This window comes from Squalius cephalus, assembly GCF_949319135.1.
Source record: "Squalius cephalus genome assembly, chromosome: 10".
Lineage (NCBI taxonomy): Eukaryota > Metazoa > Chordata > Actinopteri > Cypriniformes > Leuciscidae > Squalius > Squalius cephalus.
Window position 1 is genome coordinate 625,001 of NC_137131.1, and position 26,329 is coordinate 651,329.

Here is a 26,329-nt window from a genome sequence, read left to right on the forward strand (position 1 = left end):
ACTATAAAGAACCTTTTCCCACTGTAAAGAACCTTTTCCCACTATAAAGAACCTTTTCCCACTATAAAGAACCTTTTCCCACTTCCCACTGTAAAGAACCTTTTCCCACTGTAAAGAACCTTTTCCCACTATAAAGAAGCTTTTCCCACTTCCCACTGTAAAGAACATTTTCCCACTGTAAAGAACCTTTTCCCACTGTAAAGAACCTTTTCCCACTATAAAGAACCTTTTCCTTTTTCCCACTATAAAGAACCTTTTCCCACTTCCCACTGTAAAGAACCTTTTCCCACTGTAAAGAACCTTTTCCCACTATAAAGAACCTTTTCCCACTTCCCACTGTAAAGAACCTTTTCCCACTGTAAAGAACCTTTTCCCTTTTCCCACTATAAAGAACCTTTTCCCACTGTAAAGAACCTTTTCCCTTTTCCCACTATAAAGAACCTTTTCCCACTGTAAAGAAGCTTTTCCCTTTTCCCAATATAAAGAACCTTTTCCCACTATAAAGAAGCTTTTCCCACTGTAAAGAACCTTTTCCCACTATAAAGAACCTTTTCCCACTGTAAATAACCTTTTCCCTTTTCCCACTATAAAGAACCTTTTCACACTATAAAGAACCTTTTCCCACTATAAAGAACCTCTTCCCACTATAAAGAACCTTTTCCCACTATAAAGAACCTTTTCACACTATAAAGAACCTTTTCCCACTATAAAGAACCTTTCCCACTGTAAAGAAGCTTTTCCCACTATAAAGAACCTTTTCCCACTATAAAGAACCTTTTCCCACTGTAAATAACCTTTTCCCTTTTCCCACTATAAAGAACCTTTTCCCACTGTAAATAACCTTTTCCCTTTTCCCACTATAAAGAACCTTTTCCCACTGTAAATAACCTTTTCCCTTTTCCCACTATAAAGAACCTTTTCACACTATAAAGAACCTTTTCCCTTTTCCCACTATAAAGAACCTCTTCCCACTATAAAGAACCTTTTCCCACTGTAAAGAAGCTTTTCCCACTGTAAAGAAGCTTTTCCCACTATAAAGAACCTTTTTCCCACTATAAAGAACCTTTTCCCACTGTAAAGAAGCTTTTCCCACTATAAAGAACCTTTTCCCATTATAAAGAACCTTTTCCCACTTCCCACTGTAAATAACCTTTTTTCCACTGTAAAGAACCTTTTCCCTTTTCCCACTATAAAGAACCTTTTCCCACTGTAAAGAACCTTTTCCCACTATAAAGAACCTTTTCCCACTGTAAAGAACCTTTTCCCTTTTCCCACTATAAAGAACCTCTTCCCACTATAAAGAACCTTTTCCCACTGTAAAGAAGCTTTTCCCACTGTAAAGAAGCTTTTCCCACTATAAAGAACCTTTTTCCCACTATAAAGAACCTTTTCCCACTGTAAAGAAGCTTTTCCCACTATAAAGAACCTTTTCCCATTATAAAGAACCTTTTCCCACTTCCCACTGTAAATAACCTTTTTTCCACTGTAAAGAACCTTTTCCCTTTTCCCACTATAAAGAACCTTTTCCCACTGTAAAGAACCTTTTCCCACTATAAAGAACCTTTTCCCACTGTAAAGAACCTTTTCCCTTTTCCCACTATAAAGAACCTTTTCCCACTGTACAGAAGCTTTTCCCTTTTCCCACTATAAAGAACCTTTTCCCACTATAAAGAAGCTTTTCCCACTGTAAAGAACCTTTCCCACTGTAAAGAAGCTTTTCCCACTATAAAGAACCTTTTCCCTTTTCCCACTATAAAGAACCTTTTCCCACTGTAAATAAAATTTTCCCTTTTCCCACTATAAAGAACCTTTTCACACTGTAAAGAACCTTTTCCCTTTTCCCACTATAAAGAACCTCTTCCCACTATAAAGAACCTTTTCCCACTGTAAAGAAGCTTTTCCCACTGTAAAGAAGCTTTTCCCACTATAAAGAACCTTTTTCCCACTATAAAGAACCTTTTCCCAATGTAAAGAAGCTTTTCCCACTATAAAGAACCTTTTCCCACTATAAAGAACCAAAAGCTTCTTTACAGTGGGAAAAGGTTCTTTAAGGTGGGAAAAGGTTCTTTAGATGATTAAAATGTTCTTCACCGAAATAAAAAAAAAGGTTCTTTTAAGATTTGATAATTGAAAGGTTAAACCAAAACTGGTTCTTCTATGGTATCACTGAGAAAAAAAAAACATTTATTAAAAAATTCAATAAACAGTGTTCATCAAATCGGTATGAGAAACATTGCTTCTTCAAAGGGATACAACATTTATGAAATTATAATAATAAAAAAAATGCATATAAATGATCATATATTTAATCATGTCATATAAAATAATGAAATAAATCTAACCATAATTAATATTGATTCATAATTACTAACATTTACAATATTGTACATATATTACAGACAATATGGTAAAAAATAAAGTGCAAGAAATTGAAAATAAAGAGGAATATCCCAGACAGCACCGGATCAGACGGCTGATGGGATATGATGGTGTAGAGCATTAGAATTTATAACTGAGTTTCCGGATGTTTGTTGTGTTGTCTCTGTGAGGCGCTGCATCATCATCAGAAAACAAAATGTAGTTATTACCCCGATCAACGCAGGAATTAACACCCACACGCTAATTAAGCAGCGGGAGCATCAGGTGTTCTCCATGGCAACGGCGTGTGCTGACCGAGATGCTCGATCACGCTTGAGGATCACGAGGGGCTTCAGCTACTGCAGGGTTTGAGGAATATCAACATTTAAAAACGTAAGAAACAAACAGGGAACATTCTGAGTTATGAACAAACGTTCTTCCAGTAACATTATCAAAACATTCACTCAAATCTGGTCTTTAATAATGTTCACATTACATTCACATAACCAAGAAAAAAAAAACTTTGAATGTTTTGAGAACTTGTTTTGGGAATGTTAGCAAAACATTCTTGGAACATATTTTTGTTCTCTGGGAACAGCCTAGGTCAGCCGTTGACCTTTGAGGGATGAAGAAGGGATGATGATTTGAGAGTGTGTGGATGGTCTGTGCCGTCAGTGTGTGTGTGTGTGTGTGTGTGTGTGTGTGTCTCTGATGTGTGATTCCTCTCTGTCTTTCATCCTCACATGTGGAGAAGCTGCTGTCGTCTGTGACCCGTGATCCTTTACCTGATCATCACTCCGCTTTCATCCTGATGACTCAATCCCACCACTAACGTCACACACACACACACACACACACACACGTCTGGTCCACTATCTTTGTGGGGACTCTCCATAGACTTAATGGTTTTTATACAGTACAAACTGTATATTCTGTCCCCTTACACTAAACCTACCCATCACAGAAAACTTTCTGCATTTTTACATTTTCAAAAAAATATAATTTAGTGTGTTTATTTACCCATTCCCCTCATGGGGACCGCTGTCTGGTCCCCACAATGGAGGTGATCTCAGGTTTTACTATCCTTGTGGGGACATTTGGTTCCCACAATGTAATATAAATCAAACGCACACACACACACACACACACACACACACTCTAAACCGACCCTTAACCTCATTATAACCTTATCCCTAATACCAAGTCGTGACCCTCAAACAGGCTTTAAAGGCTCTCAGAAACTGAGGACCGGCCAACATGTCCTCACTTTACTCTCTCTGTCCTCACTCCACTCTGGTCTAAAACTCAAACTGGTCCTCACAAAGATAGTTGTACAAGTACACACACACACACACGCACACACGCACACTTATAACTGAGTGCTGACAGAAAGAAAGCATCGCCACCTACCGGGGAAAATCAGCAACAGCAGAAACACGCTTCCTCATGATTATACAGTAGATCTTTTCAGAACTGATAATCAGTAAAAAAATCACATCACAAGTTAATCACAGTGACTTTACTCTCTTCTCAATGACTGAAGCTGAAATATAATATTAGTAAAAGTAAATGTGTCATGTGTTATGTGTTTGTCTTCACCTTGAAATATTCAGCGACATTTATACATAATTACTCAATTCATAGTATTGATTAAACAACTTATAATTTAAATATATTTAAACACTTGGCAAGACATTTAGATAAGTAAAAACACTGATATTATATATAGTTATGAATTAGAAAATCATACAAATATAAAAGCATTGAAATCCCCCATCGCCAGCAGAGGGCGCCTGATACTCACACGTGAAAATAATAATAAAATAAATATCCCATAAGATCGGATCCTGGTTTTCTAAAGGTTATGACAGAGTTTCCACACACCTGAACTGAACAGATTCCACCAGAAATATCAAACCTAGACCAATGACTATAAAATAATAAACCTGTCTGTCTGAATTTGTAGATGTAATAATTTTCCAAAATATTATAAAGTGAATCAGAAAGTAGAAAGTTCAAATATGAAGACCGAATAACCTTCAATCTGAGGTCGTTGAGAGAAAATATGTCGCGTGAGAGCTCTTTAAACACACTTGGACAGAATGTGCACTAGAACCACGTGATGTAACACATTTCCTCCCATGTAATGTTCCCGTAGCGAACTTTTTAATGGTTGTTCCATTATAGTTCCGTACACGCATGCGCACATTCTCCGGGCGCGAGGTTTTCCACTCAGATCCCGCAGCTCTGATTGGCTGGATCGGTCCTGCGCCAGTGCGTGCGTCACCGGTGGGCGTGGCCTGATCTCAGTGTTCTGGAACCGACGGCGGAAGCGGCACGGTGTCATCAAGCGGCCCTCGCGCATTAAACATCTACAAAACCACCAAGAACCATGAAGATCTGGACGTCAGAGCACATTTTCAAGTGAGTGAATGTCTTATGTTTCATTTTAATGAGATGGAAGGCTAATTTGAGCGCTTGAATGACCGCTAATTTGCTCTCAGAGGTTTGCTCGTGCACGAGGCGCGCCAATCTCTCTTACCGCTTTTCCTGTCAGACACTCAGTTTTATAAAAATAATGTTTTTAATTTCCAGTGTATTTATATATACGTGGTTGTATTGAGTCTTGGACGGGTTAGAGTGTTAAAAATGTTAGTAAGTTAATGTAAAAGCGATAGAGTATAAATTAAGTTATATGCTAATGCGGCTATCTGAAGTAAATGACTTTTATCGACATGACTGAAGATTAATAAGTATAACTAACAGTTAACGTTAACGAATAATGACTGCAACCAGAAGAAGAAGAAGTGTTTATTAAGTGAATTAGAGAAAGAGTTGTGAGCTAGTTGCCGGTTAGTTACACAACCTAACCCAGCATGTCCTTGGCAGTGAAGGACTAACGTGAGGCGAGTCAACTTAATCATGTTGAGTTTGTACAGTGAAAATCTTCTTTTGTCCATTATTCGCAAGAGAACAATAACATAAGCAATAAATATAGGAGAATACTCAATAGGGATGCTCGATATATCAGATATCAGCCGATATATGCTAATGTTTAATGTTATCCTTATCGGTTCATAAGAAAAATTGTACGATATATTAAAGCCGATAAATAATGGATTATTTCCCTCATCTGAGACACTGTTCAACATGATGGTTTTAAATTGTTTGAAATATGATTAGAATCACTTAAAAAAAAGAGAAAGAAAATACAGTCATCCAAAGTCTGTCATATCGGCTACATAAAATTATTATGAGAACATTTTAATTGTGTGTTTGAACTTTTAATGCTGAGACTTTTGTTTTTGCAATCATGCTGTCAAAAATTATAAAGAAAGTCGAATTTAGATATATTTAGCCAAGATACAACCATTTGTAAATCTGGAATCTGAGGGTGCAAAAAAATCTAAACATTGGGAAAATTGCCTTTAAAATTGTTCATTTATGTTGGCGATTGTGCCGCATTCACTCACAAAAATACATGTTTTATATATTTAAAGTAGGAAGTTTACTAAATATCTTCATGGAACGTGATCTTTACTTAATATCCTTATGATTTTTGGCATAAAAGAAAAATCGATAATTTTGACCCATGCAATGTATTGTTGGCTATTTCCACAAATATACCCGTGCGACTCGTGACTGGTTTACTGATCCAGGGTCACATATAACAAATTATCGGTATCGGCCAAAATGTTCATATCGCCTTGTGTTTAATAAAGATTGATCAGAGATTTCATCATTCCTAGGTTTGTTACTGTATTGATTATTCTTACTAGTTGTGTATTTTTATTTATTTATTATCTTTGCATTTTATTGTTTTTTTGGTGCGTCTCTTAAATGGACAAAACCAGCCTTTCATCCGATGACAGTGAAGATCCTGAATGTGTAGTTTTCTTCAGTGGGTCAGCAGGGCAGACACGGACTCTGATAGCAGTTAGTGTGATAATGACGATGATGTGGAGTCATAACATCATATCAGCTGCGCTGGACATTGACCTCTGAACCCACGCGTGTGAATCTGGACATTACTCAACTCTCCTTGGCGAGTGCTGTGACCTTTCCTCCACATGACGTCACGCGTCACATGACCACCGACGGTCTCCCAGGCAACCATTCACATGACGGAATGTACTAGGCCTATGTTTAACTCTTTACTTCATTTCAGACACATGGGGCCAGAACAATAAAAAACACGCAAACATATATTTAAAAAGCTACACATGTATAGTTAAAAAACAAACACACTTTTTGTTCCAGTGTTTCCAAAAACATGAAGTTCGTTTAGTTCTGGTTAAGTTTGTTCTCAATCCCTTTTTACACACAGTCACATCCACATTTTGATCATTAATCAAAAATAAACTCTTTACATACACTTTTAAAGTCACCATGAGATTACAAATGGACAATTCTAGTTTTTAATGGAATATTGTTTATTCTTAATGAATTATATGTAGTTTTTAACTCCATGTTCCCTATTTTGAAGAAAAGACTAGTGCAACTTCCCTTTCATGATGAGTTTAAATAAGATTATATCACAGATATTAGATCAGTTTCATTAAGCAATGATGACTTGGTTACATTGTCTTTTAAGTGACATGAAGAACTGAGATATTAATGACAAGTGCAGTAATTCCATGTTTTTTTAAAGCATTGTGTTAAAAATATAACTAAGATTGTACACCGAATATATTCTTCGGACATTGATTTCATATGAGTTTCATTTGGACAGGGATCATAGCTGTGCATTTCTAATGTTTTGACGTGGTTGTAGGAGTTTTGCCCCGTGCATCTCTTAGAGAAGTGTCTGTACATGTGTTTGCTGATGAAACAGAAGTTGGTCTTCCTCTTTCTGACTGCGGCGCTGAATGAACCGGCTCGTGATGATCACGCTGCAGACGCTTTAACTGAAGTCACTCCTCAGTTGTTACGGTTTAACACATGCAGAAACACAGTTACATAACTCCGTCGCTCGCAGCTGTTGCGCAAGTAAACGCCCTTAATATTGGCTGATTTCTGGATCAGCTTAAAGGCACAACATTCTCGTACGATAAGATGGACCTGGATCATATTCTGAATGTTCTGTCTGACCTCTGACCTGTAATGCTGCCTGAATCATAATCATAATCACACACTGAGCGACTGAGTTTCTCCTGAGGGTTTTCCTCCATTCTGACACTGATGGAGTTTTAGTTCCTCTGTCGCCTTTGTCTTGCTTAGTTGAGGACATTTAATATTCAACAATATTATTGCTCTCCTGCACTGACACCATTATATGAGAACTGAGAGCTATATATATATATGTATAAATGAACTAAATTAATAACTTTTTTACAACAGAAATGAACCATCACTGAACTGGACTGTGACGCCATTTTCTTCTGGAAAGAAACTTTACTGCATTATTTTCCTGTTATCTCTGTAAAGCTGCTCTGAAACTATGAGTTTTGTAAAGCGCTGTATAAATAAAGGTGTCAATAATAAAGTTTCTGCTCTCGTCTCTCACAGCCATCCATGGGAAACCGTGACGAACGCCGCCATGCAGAAGTACCCGAACCCCATGAACCCCAGCGTGTTCGGCGTGGACGTGTTGGACCGTAACGTGGACCAGCAGGGACGCCTGCACAGCAAACGCTTGCTCAGCACCGAGTGGGGTCTGCCGTCCATCGTTAGATCGGTACAAACTTCCTCTTTTCCCCTGTGATGCGTCTCAGTTCGTCTACTTAAACTGCGCCCTGAAAATACTCTTTTTGTGAAGAATAAGTAGATGTGTTTGAGTGTGTAGCAGAAGAGTAGACGAGCTTTAGGACACACGATCACGTCATACAGTTGCGTGTTTAACGGTTGCTCTGTCACTGTAAACTGACCTGTCAATCATCTTATCACAGTAAACTGACCTGTCAATCATCTTGTCAAAGATAAAATCCTCCATTTCCTCCTGTATCGGAGAGAAATGCAGAATCCCGCTTTCATGCGGAGACTCTCCTCATATTAATGCATAATGAAGTTAATGGCCGAACGGATCTTTATTAAAGTCCACATTGTTATCGCAGATGAAATATAACACTGATAACATTAAATATATGTTTTTGTATCAGGTTAAACTTTGATTAGTCACTCAAACCTTCATCTAAACCCCTCTCCGTCGGTCGCGCATGTCCGCCATGTTTTGTAGTTTGTAAACACTTTTTACTCGTGTTTGTAGTTCCTCCTAAAGTGCAGTGGGTTGTGGGTAATATTAGCTGTTATAGTGAGGATGGATCCACACTTTGAAAATCCACTGGGAATAGTAGATCATCCGGCACACTCTCTTCAACACACTCATTCTAATCTCACACACTGTTTAGGATGGACAGTGTGAACATTGAGACGCAGGGCTAGGCTAATCTGTTTAAGCTAATCTTGAAACTGGAACTCAGTATCTCTCATTGTTCTCGTCACGTTTGGGTGAAACCATCAAGCCGATGTGAAATCCTGCTGTCGTATCCCAGTGAACCTCTGTTCTCCTCTGGCCTGAGCGTGAGGACTCCTCCTGACCCGCACACGACCCGAGGGAACGGTTATATCGGTCCGGCTAGTCCTCGGCACATGACGTCCTGGTGTCGTGTTTCTGAATGAACTGTTCTGCTCTGCTGTGACGTCTGACGCGAGTGATTCCTGGCCTCGACCTTTACATTCATTCCGCTCAAGGACCCACAAAACCTCCCAGTTTGATTCCCAGAGCTCTTCTTATTAGATGCATTACTGGTCTTTAAAGATTTGGAAATAAGTCTCTTCTGCTCACCAAGCCTGTGTTTATGTGATCAAAAATACAGTAGAAATAGTGAAATATTATTATAATGTAAATCATCTGTTTTCTGCGTGAATATATAGTAAAGTGTAATTTATTCCTGTGAATGTTCAGCATCATTACTCCCGTCTTCAGTGTCACATGATCCTTCAGAAATCACTCTAATATGAGGATCTGATGATCAAGAAACATTTATGATTATTTTCAGATTGAGTTTTCTCTTGTCTTTTTTACACTGATTTAAACTGAAGCCAAAACAAAACTGAATGTGTCTTGAGGTCACGGTCTGTTTGATTTAGACGTCAACCCCCTGTCTTGTTCTTCCACAGATAATTGGCAACACACGGACATGTACGTACATCCAGGAGCACTCCATAGTCGATCCCAAAGAGAAAACCTTTGAGCTTCAGTCGACTAATGTAAGTGCACGACTGATATCAGTGAACACGTGTCGGCACACATGCTGTCACATGATCAGACTGAGCCAGCACTTTACACTCGTCATCTGATTCATACAGCACTGTCCCGTTGCCTTTTCCTCCATCACAGATTTTAGGAATCATCATTAATTGGGTATCATTTGGAAGGTTAAACACTCAAAATTCATCTTGTGAAAATGGCTTTGAAATTGAAAACGGTGCTTCCCCGCACTTTGTAACAAATCCTTGAAGCGCTAAAATTATACGTAAATTTTTTTTATTTTATTTTCCAGAAAGCTAATTTTATTTCATTTTGATAATATCTTTTCTATTTTGTAATGCAAATTTTTGGGCTTTTTTTTTGTTATTTGTTATTTTATTTACATTTAAATGACTAGATTTGATCAATGAATAATAAATAAATAGTAATTTAAGCACATTCCTCACATTCTTTCAACTTAGATTCAAAATAACTCACAATTTCATGCATAACCCTTTTATTTCAGCTCAAAATATCTTACATTGAGTGTCTGTGCCGACCTCTTGTGTAAAAATAATAATATAACATGATATTTCATGACTCTAGATGGCGCTATATCTCTATATGGAGTAAATGAGCTGTTCCTCTGGGTCCTAAAGCCAGTTGCACTTCAGTGTGCATTCAGAGACACATGTAGACTTTAAACAATCATTTTTAGTAAAGTTTTAGCATTTTTAGTTTGATTTTTTAGCATTTTTAGGTTTGTCTGTGTGTACTGAAGCATTCCTCGCACTCACTCATTCCTAAGGGGGTCAGATTGACCTGTGGGGGAAAGATTTATTACACTTAAAAATTTCAGCCACTCAACCTCGAATCCATTAAAAAAATGTTTTGTGTATTCCTGGTTCAAGAGTGACGTAAGTCCTGGTGTCTTGGACCCCTCTAACGATCACTCAATGTTAAAATGTTTGAAAAATGAGTTTGGGGTTGAAATGGCCCGAGGGAAGGGTGAGGGTTAATCATTACAGCAGCGCAGTTGTCTAGATATGAAGTTAATGTGAACCTGTCAGGATGTTTCTGGTTTGTCAGCATTTCCTGCACACCTTTTCTCATACGTTCATGTTCTTGCCTTTAGCAGTCGAGTTTGTGTGAATGTCATCTGGAATGAGACACGGCCAGTCTGTGCATAAAAGAGTTGCATTCTGGGAGGGCGTTGGTTTCTCTTATGCTTGCATACTCTACAGATGTGTCATATTTATCCTCTGCCTGGTTTTCTCACCGTAGATCACCTTCACTAACATGGTTTCTGTGGACGAGAAGCTCACGTACCGACCGCACCCGGAGGACCCGGAGAAGTAAGAGTTCCTCTCTGTTTAACTACCATGAGGCTAAAGCAAGTGCTTCACATTAGCGCTGTCAAATAAAACATGAGTCGAATATTTGTTGAATTTGAAAAACTGCACGTTCGAATGCAAAACCTGATGCATGATGTGCTCGCCCTACAGGACGATGCTCACGCAGGAGGCCATCATCTCTGTGAAGGGCGTCAGTCTGAGTAGTTATCTGGAGGGACTCATGGCATCAACCATCTCCGCCAATGCAGGAAAGGTCAGAAAACCAAAACACGGGGCTATAACCTGTCACTCACATGAGATCAGCCAATAGCAAACCACAACCCTCCAACCAGTTCCCCACAGACACAATCAAGCCCCGCCCACATCTGTTCTTGTTCCTGAAGCGTTTCGCTCAGATATACGACACAATAGAGGAGAAAGTACTAGCGCAACTTCCCTTTCATGACGAGTTTAAATGGTGAAATGTCTTTAAATGAGCCTGGATATATCAGAGGCCTCAAAGTCACGCAAGTTTAGACAGTTAATATCCCTTTTGTGTCCTCGTTCCTCTGGTGTGTCCTAGCTCTGCAGTGTCTCATCAGCTTCACTGCTCTCGTCCGCCGCAGTGCTCCACTAATGTTGATCTGTTTGATGCTCATATATTTCACATCACACTCTTCAATTAAAACATGCATGCATAACACATTCTGAAATGTAAAATAAATATACATTATATAATATTTGCTCAATTAGAACTAAGTTGAAAATTAATTACATGAATAAAAAAATTTAAACAGATTTAAACCTTTTTGATTCTGTAATACTATTATTAAATCGTTAAAAATCCAACAGGGCGGTCAGAAACCTGATAAATATGTGTGCACTGGGAATCATATTTAAAAAAAATAAAACAAGGTAATTAATTAGTAATAATAAAAAAAGCAAATGCTATAATACTAATTTAATTTCTTTATTGAACAGTTTTGTCTAATAATGTATGTATTTGTCAGAGCTGTTAAGCAGAGGCAGTGGACTAATGAATAAAAACTCTTTTCAAAATAAAAGTCCCCTTCGCTGTCAAGATAAAAGTCACATAGGCCAAGCAGAAGAACAGCCGATGCTGTTTATTAAGAACTGCTAAATATTGACAGAGTTATGAGTGAATACATGTTCAATGAACTGACTCACAAAAACGAGTCAATTCCTCCAGTTATCAGTCAGTTATAGAACTTGATCTGAATAATGACTCTGATTCTGTTATTTTCCTGTTTATTACAGTGAAATATCTGTGTAAAGTGCTCCAGAAATATAGCTGTCCTAACTCAACTAAACTTTTATTTATAAAGCACTTTCAAAACCATTAGAATGGACCAAAGTGCTGTCCATAAATAGTAAATAACTCTAAAATACAGAGAAACATAAAATTTCATCAAAACATGACACCAAGAAAATTATACAACCAGCCACTCACAGTTCTCAGACCTGTCAAACGCCAAAAGCTCGATACAATAAGTCTTGAAGGACTGATGAGGATTTCATCCTGATGTGTGAATGTGTGTGGTTCACATATAGTCTATTATAGTGTATATATATATATATATAAGATTTTATGGTCCGCCTGACTTGTGAATGTTTTTAAGTTTGCATCATTGATTCTGTTGTTTTCCTGTTTATTACTCTAGAAATATATCTTGACTTCAATGTTCAGTGGCTAAAAGATTGTGTGTGTGTGTGTGCAGGGTCGTGAGGCGATGGAGTGGGTGATCCGCCGCCTGAACTCTGAGATCGAGGAGCTGGCCATCACAGCGAGAGGAACCCTGAGGACTCCCATGGCCGCCGCCGTCGCTGAGAAGTGAAGGAGTGAACGCCGGTCTTCCTCTCTCCTCTCTGCGTCCCCGAACTCCAGCGTCTACATTAGAGGCTGGCGGGACCGTGGCTTCACACCCGGCGCTGTCGACGCACAACACGACGCCGACGGGAAGATAGAGTAGTTTTAATAAACCAGTGTAACGGGACAGATGGGTGTTCTCTGATGCTCGAGATGACTGCAGACGCTCGACGCATCGCTCCACCAGCACTTACACACTTGAAGAATGCTAGCAATATTAGAGCTAATTATATTACTATTAAACTGTTAAAACAAGGAAGGGAACAAACTAATCCAGGACCATCAGACGTGTGTGCGTTGGATTCTTCAGAACGGGCCTCCTTAGAAACTAACGAGCACTGAATGACATCATCATCATCATCATCATCATGTGACTGGAGAATGTTCAGTGCACTGCTGATTATCTGTAGTGAAGGTGTTTATGGAGTTGAATCGAACAGGAGGCGGATGGGATGTTGGATCCGGACGCGAGGAAGACGATGTGTGTGTGATGATGGGAGACATCAGAGGCGTGCCTTCTGCAGTGTGTGTGTGTGTGTGTGTGTGTGTGTGTGTGTGTGTGAGAGTGTGTGTGTGTGTGTATGTGTGTGTGTGTGTTCCAGGAGCGCAAATACATTCTATTTATTTATTTATATTTTGTAGGTTTATGGAATTTCAACTCCAGCATCCAAACTATACCATTATGCAGATGAGTATCAGTCCAGCTCTTCAGACGCAGTGATGTGTGTGTGTGTGTGTGTGTGTGTGTGTGTGTGTGTGTGTGTGTGTGTGTGTGTGTGTGTGTGTGTGTTACTGCTTCCGCACAGAACTCTTCAAGCAGCGCCATACAGAAACTTGTGTTTTTGTTTCCTTCTCAGTAGATTTAGCATTTTTTGTTGGGTTTTGTTGGTATATTTTGATGAAACAACTGCATTTAAACAACTTATTTATAATGAATGTAAATATTTGTTTACAGGCATACTTAGTGTTACATATTGACAAACGCAACTTGGTGGAAAGGTTGAAATCCTTTAGTGTGTGACGGTACTGACGAAACGAGGTGATCTCGGCCCATCATCTGTTCTCAGAACAGCCAAAGCTGTTTACAGCTGTACAAATAAACTAACATTCATACTGAACACCGGCTCGTGTTTCTGTGAACTCTGGAGGAGGACAACGGCTGTGTTTCACAGGAAACTGGCTCAAGGCGACAGTGTTTTACAGTCTAGAACTAATGTTTTACTAGAAGAGAAAGGAGTTTAGTTTAGAAGTCTTGTACAAACCACACCGCTTTCTGTTCCATATTTCAACTAAATTATTCAAATACTTTGGGGTTGATGGAAGAGAAACACTACAAGTAAATAAGGCTCACATTTTTATTTATTTATTATTAGATATTAAGGACATAACATACAACATTTAAAGCTATAACATGACATCCAAAAAGATAACGACTCAAAGGATTGGTTTACAATAAAAAAAAAAAAATAAAAAAAAAAAATATATATATATATATACAAACACACATTATTTTAAATGTAAGTAAATAATAATAATAGAAATAAAAATAAAGAATATATATATATATATATATATACAAACTCACATTATTTTAAATGTAAGTAAATAATAATAGAAATAAAAATAAAGAATATATATATATATATATATACAAACACACATGTTATTTTAAATATAAGTAAATAATAAAAATAATCAATCAGTACTTAAAGAAGAGCCATAATAAATAAGGCTCTAATGCCATTCCATCATTATTTAGCCGTTATTACGTCACACAGAGGAAGCTACACTGTAACATTAGTCGAGTTAGTTGTTACACTGTTGCACTTCTTGTGTGTGACGATCTTTCGCGCCCCCTGCTGGCCATCCGCGGTACAACGGCACGTTTTCCCGGCATTACTTGCGGGGCCCTTGCGTCACATGATGTAGTCTCCAACAACCAATAGGATTCCAGTTTACTGTGCCTTTGACCAATCAAAATCAGCTTATATTTAAAGGCATTTAAAAGTGGGGCATTTGAAATTAAACAGGCCAGACTCGCGGTCGCCGAGGAGAATCGCGTCGTTCTCTTTAGCGATAAATATACAGTTTAATGAGTTTTCGCGATATTGATGATCACACACACGACTGATTTAAATCGGTGTGAAGGAAATCGTCGTGTTTGTGTGGAATTAGCGGAGGGTTTGTCGTGAGGAAACGGCTAGCGAAGGTAACGTTACTGAGCGTCACGACGACGCAAGAATACGCTTGAATTGAATGTATCACTAAATTATTTATATCTTAAACGGTTTTATTTTAATCTATAAATCTGTGTTTTGATGGAAACCTCAGTTTGGATGTCATCTGAACGATGACCATCGTGTGATGGTTTAATATCGATGCATGTTAATCCAGGACTCTTAACTTACTTTCTCTCCTGATGTGTTTAAGAGATGTGTTTAAGATAGCCTATGTGTTTAAGAGATGTGTTTAAGTTTAAGAGATGTTTAAGATAGCCTATTTGTTTAAGAGATGTGTTTAAGAGATGTTTAAGCAATTAATGTGTCGTTGTTCAATCTCAGAATATGGAAACCGCTTCAAGAACCAAAGCAAGCAAAGATCTGAAGATTCAACGACCTGAACATGAGAAGGTATTTTATAGGAACTGTATATTGTTATTATAAGCCTCTGTATTTTTCTAATAAACCTAGGATATTGATAAGAAATCTTAAGCACATGTGCAAAGATTAGATTCCATTACCTGTAGTCTTTTCACCTTTAAAAACGACAAACGAATGGTGTGTTCTCTGAATGCATTTATCATCTGTTATAATGTTAAATGCAAATTATCTAATAATCAAAGTGACACTATTTTCTTCTGGAAACAAAATTATTCTCTGTTAAGCTGCTTTGAAACACTCTGTATTGTAAAGCGCTGTATAAATAAAGCTGACTTGACATTGGACTGTTTCCTGGTGTTCTGCAGGGTTCTGGACCCAAGAGGGTTCCCGTGACCCAGAAGGCCGTGTCGACCCCGCACACGCGTGTCCTCGGGCCGGCGCACGGACCCCAGCGCATTCAGCGCCCTGCCAGTCAGCAGAAACCCACCGGCGTCTCGGCTCCGGGGAAAACCTCGTGTCCCGGAGACCAGAACGCCAATCCGGATCAGCTCAAAACGACTGCGCAACACAAGCCGAAGCCGGTTCCTGTAGTCGAGGCTAGTAAAGCTCCCGAGCCCGGCAAACAGGACAAACCTCACCGTAAGCTTGGATGCATCCGTTCTCAATCACATCTGTAATGTTGAGAACATCATAATGACTCTTTCTGTTCTTTTCCAGAAACTCCTTCCAATGGCACGTCCAATAATGCCAATAAGTAAGTTATTTACAAATTCTTAAACTCCATGAATTCAGTCCACAGAGTTTATCATCTTTTTCAAATCGATTGTTTATTCTAGTTGCTGAATAGGTCATTTTAGGATGACACAAGTTTGTAAAGTCCCCCTGTAGTCTATAATTTTATCCCTTAACTCATCTTTAATCACCAAAATTAAGTGTTTTTCCTTAATCTTGAATGTAACTCGACACCCTTGCCTCATTTAGTATGTGTGGTTCTATGAATATGCAAATGAGCCCCGCCTCCACTCACTCACTCAGCTCAGAGATCCACTGGTTGACGATCACACGTTGATCTGATTGGTTACAAGGTAGTTTGTGACGTCAGAAACACCAGCGATTTCAAAGCGTGTTTTTGAGACTGTCTTTGGTTCACTGCAGTTTTAAGGAGGAAATACTCAGCAATGCTGTCGACTTATGAACTTACACATGGTTTGTCTTAAAGCACATTAAAAACACCACATAGACACATAAACAACATTAAAAACTTAAATTTTAGGAGAAGATAGGCATGTTTACTTATTACGAGTATTGTAAACTTTATTACTCGCCTCAGGGCCGTTTTAATCTGTGTTCTTGATGGCAGTTTTCCATATGGATCATGGACTGTGTTTAATGCCTCCAGTCTTGTGTTAATGAGGAGTCTGTGTCGTGTCTGTTCTTCAGGAAAGCATGGAGTTTGGAGAATTTCGACATTGGCCGAGCTCTGGGCAAAGGCAAGTTTGGGAGTGTGTATCTGGCCCGGGAACGTCAGACCAAGTTTATCCTGGCGCTGAAGGTCCTGTTTAAGAAGCAGCTGGAGAAGGCCGGCGTCGAGCACCAGCTGCGGCGCGAGGTGGAGATACAGTCCCATCTCAGGTGTGTGTCACACAGAAGAGCACTTCTGTTAATGAAACATCACACTAAAGCCTGTAAAGCATTTAATATCAGTAAATGATATGATCCAAAATAAAGTACATCACCAGCCAGTGTTCAGAACTCTCTGCTTGCCGTAGCTCGGTTCAGAACGGTGAGCTTGTAATAATGTTTTTAACTCCAGCGGTTCTGGTGGATTTCAGCGGGAAATTAGAGCATGTCTTTGTGTCATTCCGTCACATCTGTCCACATAAAGAAGAGTCTCGGCTAGTCGGCGATGAGTGTGAGGATGCTGGAGATTTATAGCCTTTTCTCACAGAACTGGATATAATTAAACTTAGCAATTTGATGGCGGATCCAGAAATGTTCAAACGACAATCAATAGGAGATTCACCCGCTGTAAAACGGGAAAGATTCTGAGCGTCTACAGAACAAAAGAGACTGTAACCGGCCCATGCGGAAACAAGGATAATATCGGAAGGGCATTAACGTTAAATGTAGTCACGCAATGTTCTCAAATTGTTAAAGGGGGGGTGAAATGCTCATTTTCACTCAATCTCCTGTTAATCTTGAGTACCTATAGAGTAATATAGCATCCTTCATATCTCCAAAAAGTCTTTAATTTTATTATATTTATAAAAGAAAGATAGGCTGTACCGAGTCTTTCCGGAAAAACCCGAGCGTCTGGAGGCGGGCCGTGTGGGCGAAGCCAGAGCCAGAGAGAATCCGTCGATCTGGGCTTTGTTTATAAAACATTCATCGTCGAAATGCAGGGAACAAACAGTCTACACAACAATCTGCATCCACTGTTCCTAACGCTGGGTTCTTTGGGAAGCTTTCCCTCACATCCAAAAACACACTTTGGAGACACTATGCAGCGCTGCCGATGATTTCCTGTTGAAGCGCGTTGATGTGCGCGGTCTCGCTCTCCTCTGGTCGACGTGTGCGCGGGCGAGCTTTTCCGGGAGAAATGCTCATATAAGGAGTTCCACTCTTATCTACGTCATTAGATCCACGGTCGAAAAAAAACCAGCCGAAACTTGTACCAACCCGGAAGTAAGATTTTCGGCACAGAAATTCTCCGTTATTCGTCCAAAATATTTTTTAAAAACTTTGGCCATGTTAAGCATGAGAATCCATCTCTTTAACACTGTAAACAACTCTGAATACATGAAACACCATTGTACCCCCCCCTTTAATGTTAACAACATCAGCAAAGTATAATTTGCACGGTTTGACGTGATACGATGAGCGATTCTTAGATTTAATCAGCGTGATTTACTGCAATGCTTTTTCCCCTGAGTTGGTCAGAACAGAAGTGGATGTTACTTGTTCAGAGGACGTTTTCTGGTGAAGATTATGTTGGTCATATTTCCAAATAGTAGAATCTGTGATTGCGAATGTCAGGATCCACACTGACTGACAGCCACACGTTCTCCTCAAAACATCGGATTCATCCAGAATTTGACGTGCGAGTAAAAAGGCGATCTGTCCCACAGCGTTTGTCTACTGTACAACAGTAAAGAGTGTGAATATAATAGGCCTAATTAAAAGCGAACCAAATGAGAAACGTTTATAATCCCCTGCGACATTGGGTGAGCCGTGAGTGAAGATTTGGGAAAATAAATGAGATTCCCTGTCCCGTGGGTTTATCACTTTAGGGCTGGAGTACTACACTACTTTTGTGCTGTTTTTTGGCAGGATTTCTTTCTGCATGAGTCTGCGCGAACTGCCGAATCAGAGCCTTGAATGATGGGCGAAGACTCCAGATATTTATTTTAAAGTCCCCCTGTAGGCAATCATTTTTAACCCTTAAAACTCTTCTTTGATCACCAACATTACATAATTAAATGTTTTTTACTTAAAAAAAAAAAAAAAAAAAAAAAAAAAAAATTCAAGATTTGGTATGCACAGTTCTATGAATATGCAAATGAGCCCCGCCTCCACTCATTCACAACTGATTTTCAGTTTTTCTCTGGATTTGAAGTGTGCGCTTCCAAACCCTGCAAAAAAAATAAAAGAAATATAAAAAAAACTTACAGTGCTTTATTGCTCCCATTAGTCTTTAATATTCAACCTTGCGATATATTAAAGTTTCAAGTTCTTCAGTTTTTCTCTGGAACCTCTTAGAGTCAGCAAGTGTGTGATGCGTAGTTAGCTTGGAGTCGTTAGCTTGAGTCTCCTAAAGACTCGTTATCCATCAAACAAAACCAGGGAAACTTGTAACTTCAGCATTGAGACTCATGCTTTAGGAAAGCAGGATCTGTGAAGTGAACTGACTCTGTTTTCTCCTCTTCTTTCAGGCATCCCAATATCCTGCGCCTCTACGGTTATTTCCACGACACGGCACGCGTGTATCTCATCCTGGAGTTCGCTCCTAAAGGAGAGCTGTACGGAGAGCTGCAGCGCTGCGGGACTTTCAATGACCAGCGGAGTGCCACTGTAAGAGTGTTTCAGTCTTACTTTAAAGGTGCAGTGTGTAAGTTTTAGTGGCATTTAGTGGTGAGGTTGTGAACTGCACCCAACAGAAGTTACGGTGGCCGACAGGAAGTGATGTCGTCGTCTGAGACAGCAGAGAGTAGCCAGTTAAACAATGAGGTTTCTTTACAAAGATGAATTAAGAAATTATGCTAACTTATTCAGTAAAACGATGTTATTGCGAATTTTATTGCTACTTGTTCATCATTGTCAGTGTTTTATTCGCTGACTTTAGCTCGCTTCTTATCATGAAGAACAACATAGTGACAAAACGCGTTTGTCCGTTCAGGGCCACCGTAGAAACATGTCGATGTGTAGATTGAAATGGTTCATTCTAAGGTAATAAAAACACAACGCTTCATTATGTCAGCTCTTTATACACCACTGAAAACATAGTTATGTATATGTTATTGCATTTCTGTCAACAGATCCTCCTGAATATTACACACTGCACCTTTAAACATGAGCAAAGACTTTTGAAGTCAATAACATCTCATAATGTGTGTGTATATTGTGTGTTTGCAGTATATAATGGAGCTTGCCGATGCGCTGAGCTACTGCCACTCGAAGAACGTGATCCACAGAGACATTAAACCCGAGAACCTGTTGCTGGGGGCCAATGGAGAGCTGAAGATCGCGGACTTCGGGTGGTCCGTCCACACGCCCTCCTCCAGGTGACGCTTCTGCTTATGTGCGATGTGATTGGGGGAGCAGCGGATCGGCCGCCCCACGGTTCGGCATGTGCGATTCGCGGATTAACTGCTAAATTTATGGGGGGGGGGGATCGAAGTTCGTCTGTTATAGGACAACTTAGTTTGAATAAACGAGCAGACACCGATTAGCTACTTGATCGCCTAAATGAAAAAAAATAAAATTAATATTTGTGTAGTGTTCAATGTTGTTATCGATAGAGATACGCGGATGGGGTATTATTTCATCCGCAACCGCATCACAAAACTCATCATCCGCACCAACGTTTTTTGACCAAATTTCAAAGCCGCACCCGCCCGCCATCCACTGATTGTTTTGCGGTCTATGGACGATGCAATGCTCTGCTGATGCGAGCTGCAAGAGAGCCCTTGTCTGTTCTAGAAAGGATGCAGCAAAGATATTTAATGCTAATGTATGAGGCATACGCTGAGTTTCATTCATTTACGATGAGATGCGCTCTAGTTCACAATGCAATGCAAGTGAATGCGGCGCACCGGCGCCTCCATGTCACAGTTATTGTCTGCTATATTTGCTTTTTATTTATTAAATAAATGCAATTGGTTGATGAAACATTTATTAAAATTAAGATACAATTTGTACAAAACGAAATTCGCTTTAAAGAAAGGCTTTCTACAAAGCAAAACTTAAAGGGATACTTCACCTCTGGGAAGATGAATGTGTATTTAAAATAGGTCATTTAAGTAGAAGAAATGTGAAGAAATTTTTGAATTTGGAGCTTTCTAGACTGAGAAAAGCCAGAAAATGTATTTTTGGCTTATGTGGATGAAAGACAACAACTCCCAGAATGCACTTGCTTCGCTGTCTCAGGAGGCCACGCCTACCGGTAAGAGTGCGCAGTTTAAAACAACAAAGCTAGCCTACGTGATGAGTTTGCGAGGGATTTAAAGATCGTCCAAAATGTCCGGGATTCGGCTTTTGCGTTCTACAGTCGCCATTCATTCATCATGTTTACTGTGGCGAGCAGGACGAGGCTGACGGCCGCGGGAGAACAGCGTGAGGCCGGTGGCATGACTACTGAGACGCGCCGGGTCTCCCATCTCTCACGGGGGAGCGGGAATTTTTCTTAGCAATGGTAAAACGCACACATCAACCGATCACTTGTTTAGCGTTCATGTAAACACTACATTCAGATTCACCAATCGGAATGAATTCAGTTAGGTTGAAACAAAAGGTGTGCATGTAAACAAGGAATAGCGACCGCAGAAAGCAAAAGCTGAATCCCGGACATTTTGAACGATCTCGCCCGCCGGACAAGTCCGGGAAAAGGAGGATGGTTACTTACTCAGCTTTCTCCTACTATTCAGCTTTCTCCACAGAACAAGAGCCTGCTAGCTTAGCTTCCAAAGAAAGACGGCTGACACTGTGTACATTCTGTGAGTGAGATCCCACCTCCTATGGGCGGGCTGAAAACATGCGGAACAACGCCATCTACTGGCTGTAGTCTTTAGCCTCTGGCCAGAAAATCCTCCGATGACGCAAAATGACGATTTTTGCGTCATCGGAGGATTTTTTCCAGACAAAAAATACATAAATCTCTTGTCTCAGGGGGATATGAGGGTGGAAAGCATGGTAATTCGAAAATACTACAGGTTTTCTACTAATACAAAGCTTAATGCTAAATCCTGAAGTATCCCTTTAATGAAGTGGTAAAAATCATGTCTCCCGATATATTGCGCATCTTATGATCCTATCTTTTATTACAATTGTTTTTGAGCTAAAAAGTAATGTACATCATATATATATATATATACATACTGTATACGTTTCTTTTATCAAACATGTTTGGGGCAAGTCAAGGGGTAATTAAACTGCACGATCAGTTATTGGTAATAATACGTTGTTTATTATTGCAAATGTTTATTGCTAATGTTTATTGCAAATGTTTTTCATTTGTTTAATAAATCTCATAATGATGGCACATCACTATATCATAGTCATAGCTTTTATTTCTATCTCAAATGATTGGCGGTCGGTCAGGGGGTACTTGGCAAAGAATCAAATACAGTTGGAAACGACGTAGACCATTAATAACACAGACTGTTAACAATTGGTTTAATTAGTATTTAAACATTCTCTATGACAAAAAATGTTTGTAAAAAATATTTTAATAACACGGTTTTGGCGGTTATAGAGTTCTAATGACGGTGTTCAACTATAACCATCGGTCTCACGGTTATATACTAACCATCACACGTGTGTTACAGGAGGTCGACGCTGTGCGGAACGCTAGACTATCTTCCTCCAGAGATGATCGAAGGCAAGACGCACGATGAGAAGGTTGATCTGTGGAGTCTGGGAGTGCTCTGCTACGAGTTTCTGGTTGGCAGGCCACCTTTCGAAACCAAGAGCCATGAAGAGACGTACCGCAAGATTTCTAGAGTAAGTGAAAAGCTTCAACTTTACCTGAAGACCATCCACTACCTTGTAGTTCTGGTCATCTGTGCAAAGGCATGTTGAACTCCTTGTAACGCACACTTTTGAGAATATTGAGTTGAAGCTTGACTTTACAAAATTAAATCTCAATTAGATATTTTCCCAAAATCGCACAGCCAAAATTCATATTTTGTTGTATGAATATCTGAGCTTGCAATGTATCAAAAGAAAGAACAGACCAAAAATTGATGCACCTCTTGATTGAAATAACATCACAACATTTGTTATTTCCATCAAGAGGTGCGTCAGTGTTTGGTCCAGATCTTGCATCGTCTCCTCCTGCACATCCCAAAGACTTTCACTAAATCTAAGGTCTCTTCTGTGTGAAAATGATTCTTCATGCTCCTCCTAAACATTCTGTCACAATCTGAGCCTGATAAATCTTGACATTGTCATCCTGGAATATGGCCATGATGTGTCCTCTTCCTACATGATGGTTTAAGAAATGAAAAACGCTATTAATTAGGGTTAGAAGAACTGTTGCTAAAAAAGATCCAAACATAAAGGGTTAGTTCATCCAAAAATTAAATGAATAAAAAATATCCTGGCTCTTCCAAGCTTTATAATGGCAGTGAATGGTACCTGAGATTTTGAAGAAGTGCATCCATCCATCATAAAAGTAATCCATACGACTTCAGGGGTTAATAAAGGCCTTCTGAAGCGAACCCATGCATGCGTGTAAAAAAAATATCCGTAATTATTACTTGATTACTAGTTTCCGCTTCCATCCGCGCGTTCATGAGAGAATCGAGTTCCGGCGCGTGACGTAGGACTTAAGCGTTGCGTACGCATTATTATAACGCTTGGAAGAGCCAGGATTTTTTTTTTTATTTAACTCTGAGTTTGGCTGAAAGAATAGTCATACACACAGGATGGGTTGAGGGTGAGTAAATGTGACCCTGGACCACAAAACCAGTCACATGGGTCAGTTTTTTTTTTTTGAGATTTATACATCATCTGAAAGCTGCATTTGTTCGGATAGGACAATATTTGGCCAAAGTCCAACTATTGTAAATCTGGAATCTGAGGGTGCAAAAATCTAAACATTGAGAAAATCTCCTTTAAAGTTGTTCATTTATGTTGGCGATTGTGCTGCATTCACTCACAAAAATACATGTTTTATATATTTACGGTAGGAAGTTTACTAAATATCTTCATGGAACATGATCTTAATATCCTAATGATTTTTGGCATAAAAGAAAAATCGATCATTTTGACCCATAAAGTGTATTGTTGGATATTGCCACAGATAAACCCGTGCGACTCGTGACTGGTTTACTGATCCAGGGTCACAAATCTATGTGAACTATCCCTTTAAGGATTTGCCTTTTTAAATCCAAAGTTTTTTTTTGGGCTGGGCAGTGTATCTTCCTATAAGCTTTCACTCATGATTCATTCATTCATCCTCAAACCACATGTGTTCCTCTTCAGGTTGAGTTCACCTACCCAGCTCATGTGAGTGAGGGCAGCCGAGACCTGATCAACAGACTTCTGAAGCACAACCCAATGCACCGACTTCCCATCCAGGGAGTAATGGCTCACCCGTGGGTCGTGGAGAACTCCACCAAAGCGCCGACCACTCGCACGGCCACCGACGACTGAAGACTCGCTGGTGTTGCGGTTTGGAAAACTCACTCTTCAGATGTGAATTTTTCTAACCAAACAGACTTGATGTGCCACTAAATTACTCTTGATGTGACTCGCTCTGTCAAACTATATTTGTGTTGCTTTTTTTGTGTTGTATTGTTCACATGCTACAATTTACATGTATTTGTAAATATGTAATTAAGACACATTGTACAATTTTACCCATTACTTGAAATTATAATTTTTTTTTTTTTTTTTTTTTTTTTATAAATAACGTGCAAGGATTTCATTATATAACTTTTAATGTATTTTTGTGTTTGAGAATAAATTGGTTTTAAGGTAAAACATTTGTTGAATGGCTTACCTTGTAAAGGTCTGTTTATATTTAATCTGAATCTGATAATGTGGTTTATTGTTCTCAGATACTGCTGTTATTGGTTAGGCCTAAATCTCAAACAGCCAGGTCTATATCTAGGGTAAATGCTGACATATGATCCAGTTTAATCCAAAACTGCTATGTGAGAACAGAAGGAATGAGAAAGGAGCGCGTGCTGATTTTGTTCCTGTCTCATTTGGCGCCTTCGCATATTCAAACTTCGCGCCTCTGCGTGACGGTTAAAGTTGGTACGTTTTCAACATGAAGGCGCGACATTTGAGCACGGTTTTATTTACGGTTTTTTTTCTTTCTTTCAGCGAATAACTACTCGAATTTCTACCATTGATTACTTTAAGTGTGGTTATTCTAAGTTTTAAAGCCTAAACACTTTAACGGTCTGGAAAACCTCATTCAGGACATTCGGTCAATCGTACGGGTTTGGAACGAAAATAAGGGTGAGTAAATTAAGACAGGATTATTTCCTTTCCGTTTGTTTAGTCAATTCCAAACAGTCTTCAACAAAATATTATTTTAATGTGGCAAATGTTGTTACTTTCTGTTAACACGGTTAAGCGGTTAAACGCTCATTTTACCGCTCTTGTCCATTTCGGTGGTAAACCTGAATTCAACTCCATGTTTAGGTGTTTAAAACTCTGTCTCGCTTTGTATTAGTCTGGCCATGAGTTAAAAGAAATAGGTTAGGCCTGTTCTTGTGATGTGCTTTGCAAGCCTGTGTAAGGAAGACTGTGTGAACACCAGGTGGCGCTTACTCACAGTTTTTCAGACATCGTGTTCGGTAATGAGAAAATGGCTTCTCTGGTTGAACTCCAATTCCCACAATCCAACACGACAGATGTTTGTCAAAATTCTCTACAAGCGTTCATTGCCTTTATAGAAACATTATGGTTTAGCAATTCTCTTTTGACCTTCTCCTTACAATATGACGGTGTAATGCAGAATTATTTTGTGGAGATATAAAACCCAAACCTGAATATTTGGAATAGCCTACAATCTTCCCTGTTGGAATGTCTTCATCTCACAATTTTTCTATAGCTGTTTTTCTCCGTCGATCCCTTTTCAATGTTTGTTTTCTTTTCAGTCTTGCTTTGTTCAGACGCGCGCACACGCAAACATGTGAATGCACACGTCTATGTATTTTTATTTATTTAAATGATTATAAATTTAGCTTCAGTCACTGAGAAACAGTCCAGATGTGTGTGTGCTCACAGGTTTACCTGATGAATCCGAGCCGCAAGCAAAAATCTGTCGTGCATTTTCTGTGTGAGTTCACTTCATTCTTCCATTGGCTGTTGCGCCGTCTCAAATGCGAATAACAAGTTGCATTTATCGTTTGCATTTAATTTTTCTAAAACATACACTGCCTATGTGAAGACTTAAATAAATCGAATAAATCTCTTTAGGACAAAATATAGGCTAATTGATTTATTCGCTGGAGTGTAATTTTTTATTTATTTATTTTTTCATAGGCTAATGCTAAATTAAAGCTGCCTCTTTTTCTAACCGTAATTCTGATACTCAGCTTAGGCTACTACTACATATCCTAATGCATCAAAAATGCTTTTTATTATATTTAGGCAAATTCAGTTATAGCCTAATCTAAAAATAGAATACTTGCAAATGCATAACCCATTCAACAACAACAACATGTGAAGCTATATCCATATTATTTAATAAAATGTGTAGGCCTGTATATCGTGTAAATGT

At 39.1% G+C, this 26,329-nt stretch overlaps 2 protein-coding genes across 4 annotated transcripts; both read left to right on the forward strand.

The window, feature by feature from the left end:
* Positions 1-4,621: 4,621 nt before the first annotated feature.
* prelid3b (PRELI domain containing 3) lies at positions 4,622-13,887 on the forward strand. 2 transcript variants are annotated; one of them, XR_013822508.1, is made up of 7 exons: positions 4,622-4,782; positions 7,867-8,035; positions 9,478-9,567; positions 10,832-10,902; positions 11,053-11,155; positions 12,621-13,328; positions 13,375-13,887. XR_013822508.1 is itself a non-coding variant. In XM_079883447.1 (6 exons), exons 1-6 carry the CDS (start codon positions 4,751-4,753, stop codon positions 12,735-12,737), a joined length of 582 nt encoding a protein of 193 aa, XP_079739573.1. In that variant the 5' UTR covers positions 4,622-4,750; the 3' UTR covers positions 12,738-13,887. The 2 variants fall into 2 exon arrangements, 1 of the variants encoding a protein (XP_079739573.1); XM_079883447.1 differs by having other exon boundaries at positions 12,621-13,887.
* Positions 13,888-14,770: 883 nt separating this feature from the next.
* aurka (aurora kinase A) lies at positions 14,771-24,569 on the forward strand. 2 transcript variants are annotated; one of them, XM_079883509.1, is made up of 9 exons: positions 14,771-14,983; positions 15,331-15,399; positions 15,735-16,008; positions 16,087-16,123; positions 16,810-17,001; positions 19,302-19,440; positions 20,002-20,150; positions 22,413-22,587; positions 24,073-24,568. In XM_079883509.1, exons 2-9 carry the CDS (start codon positions 15,334-15,336, stop codon positions 24,241-24,243), a joined length of 1,203 nt encoding a protein of 400 aa, XP_079739635.1. In that variant the 5' UTR covers positions 14,771-14,983; positions 15,331-15,333; the 3' UTR covers positions 24,244-24,568. The 2 variants fall into 2 exon arrangements, with proteins under 2 accessions (XP_079739635.1, XP_079739634.1); XM_079883508.1 differs by having other exon boundaries at positions 14,773-14,978; positions 24,073-24,569.
* The last annotated feature ends 1,760 nt before the right edge of the window (positions 24,570-26,329 follow it).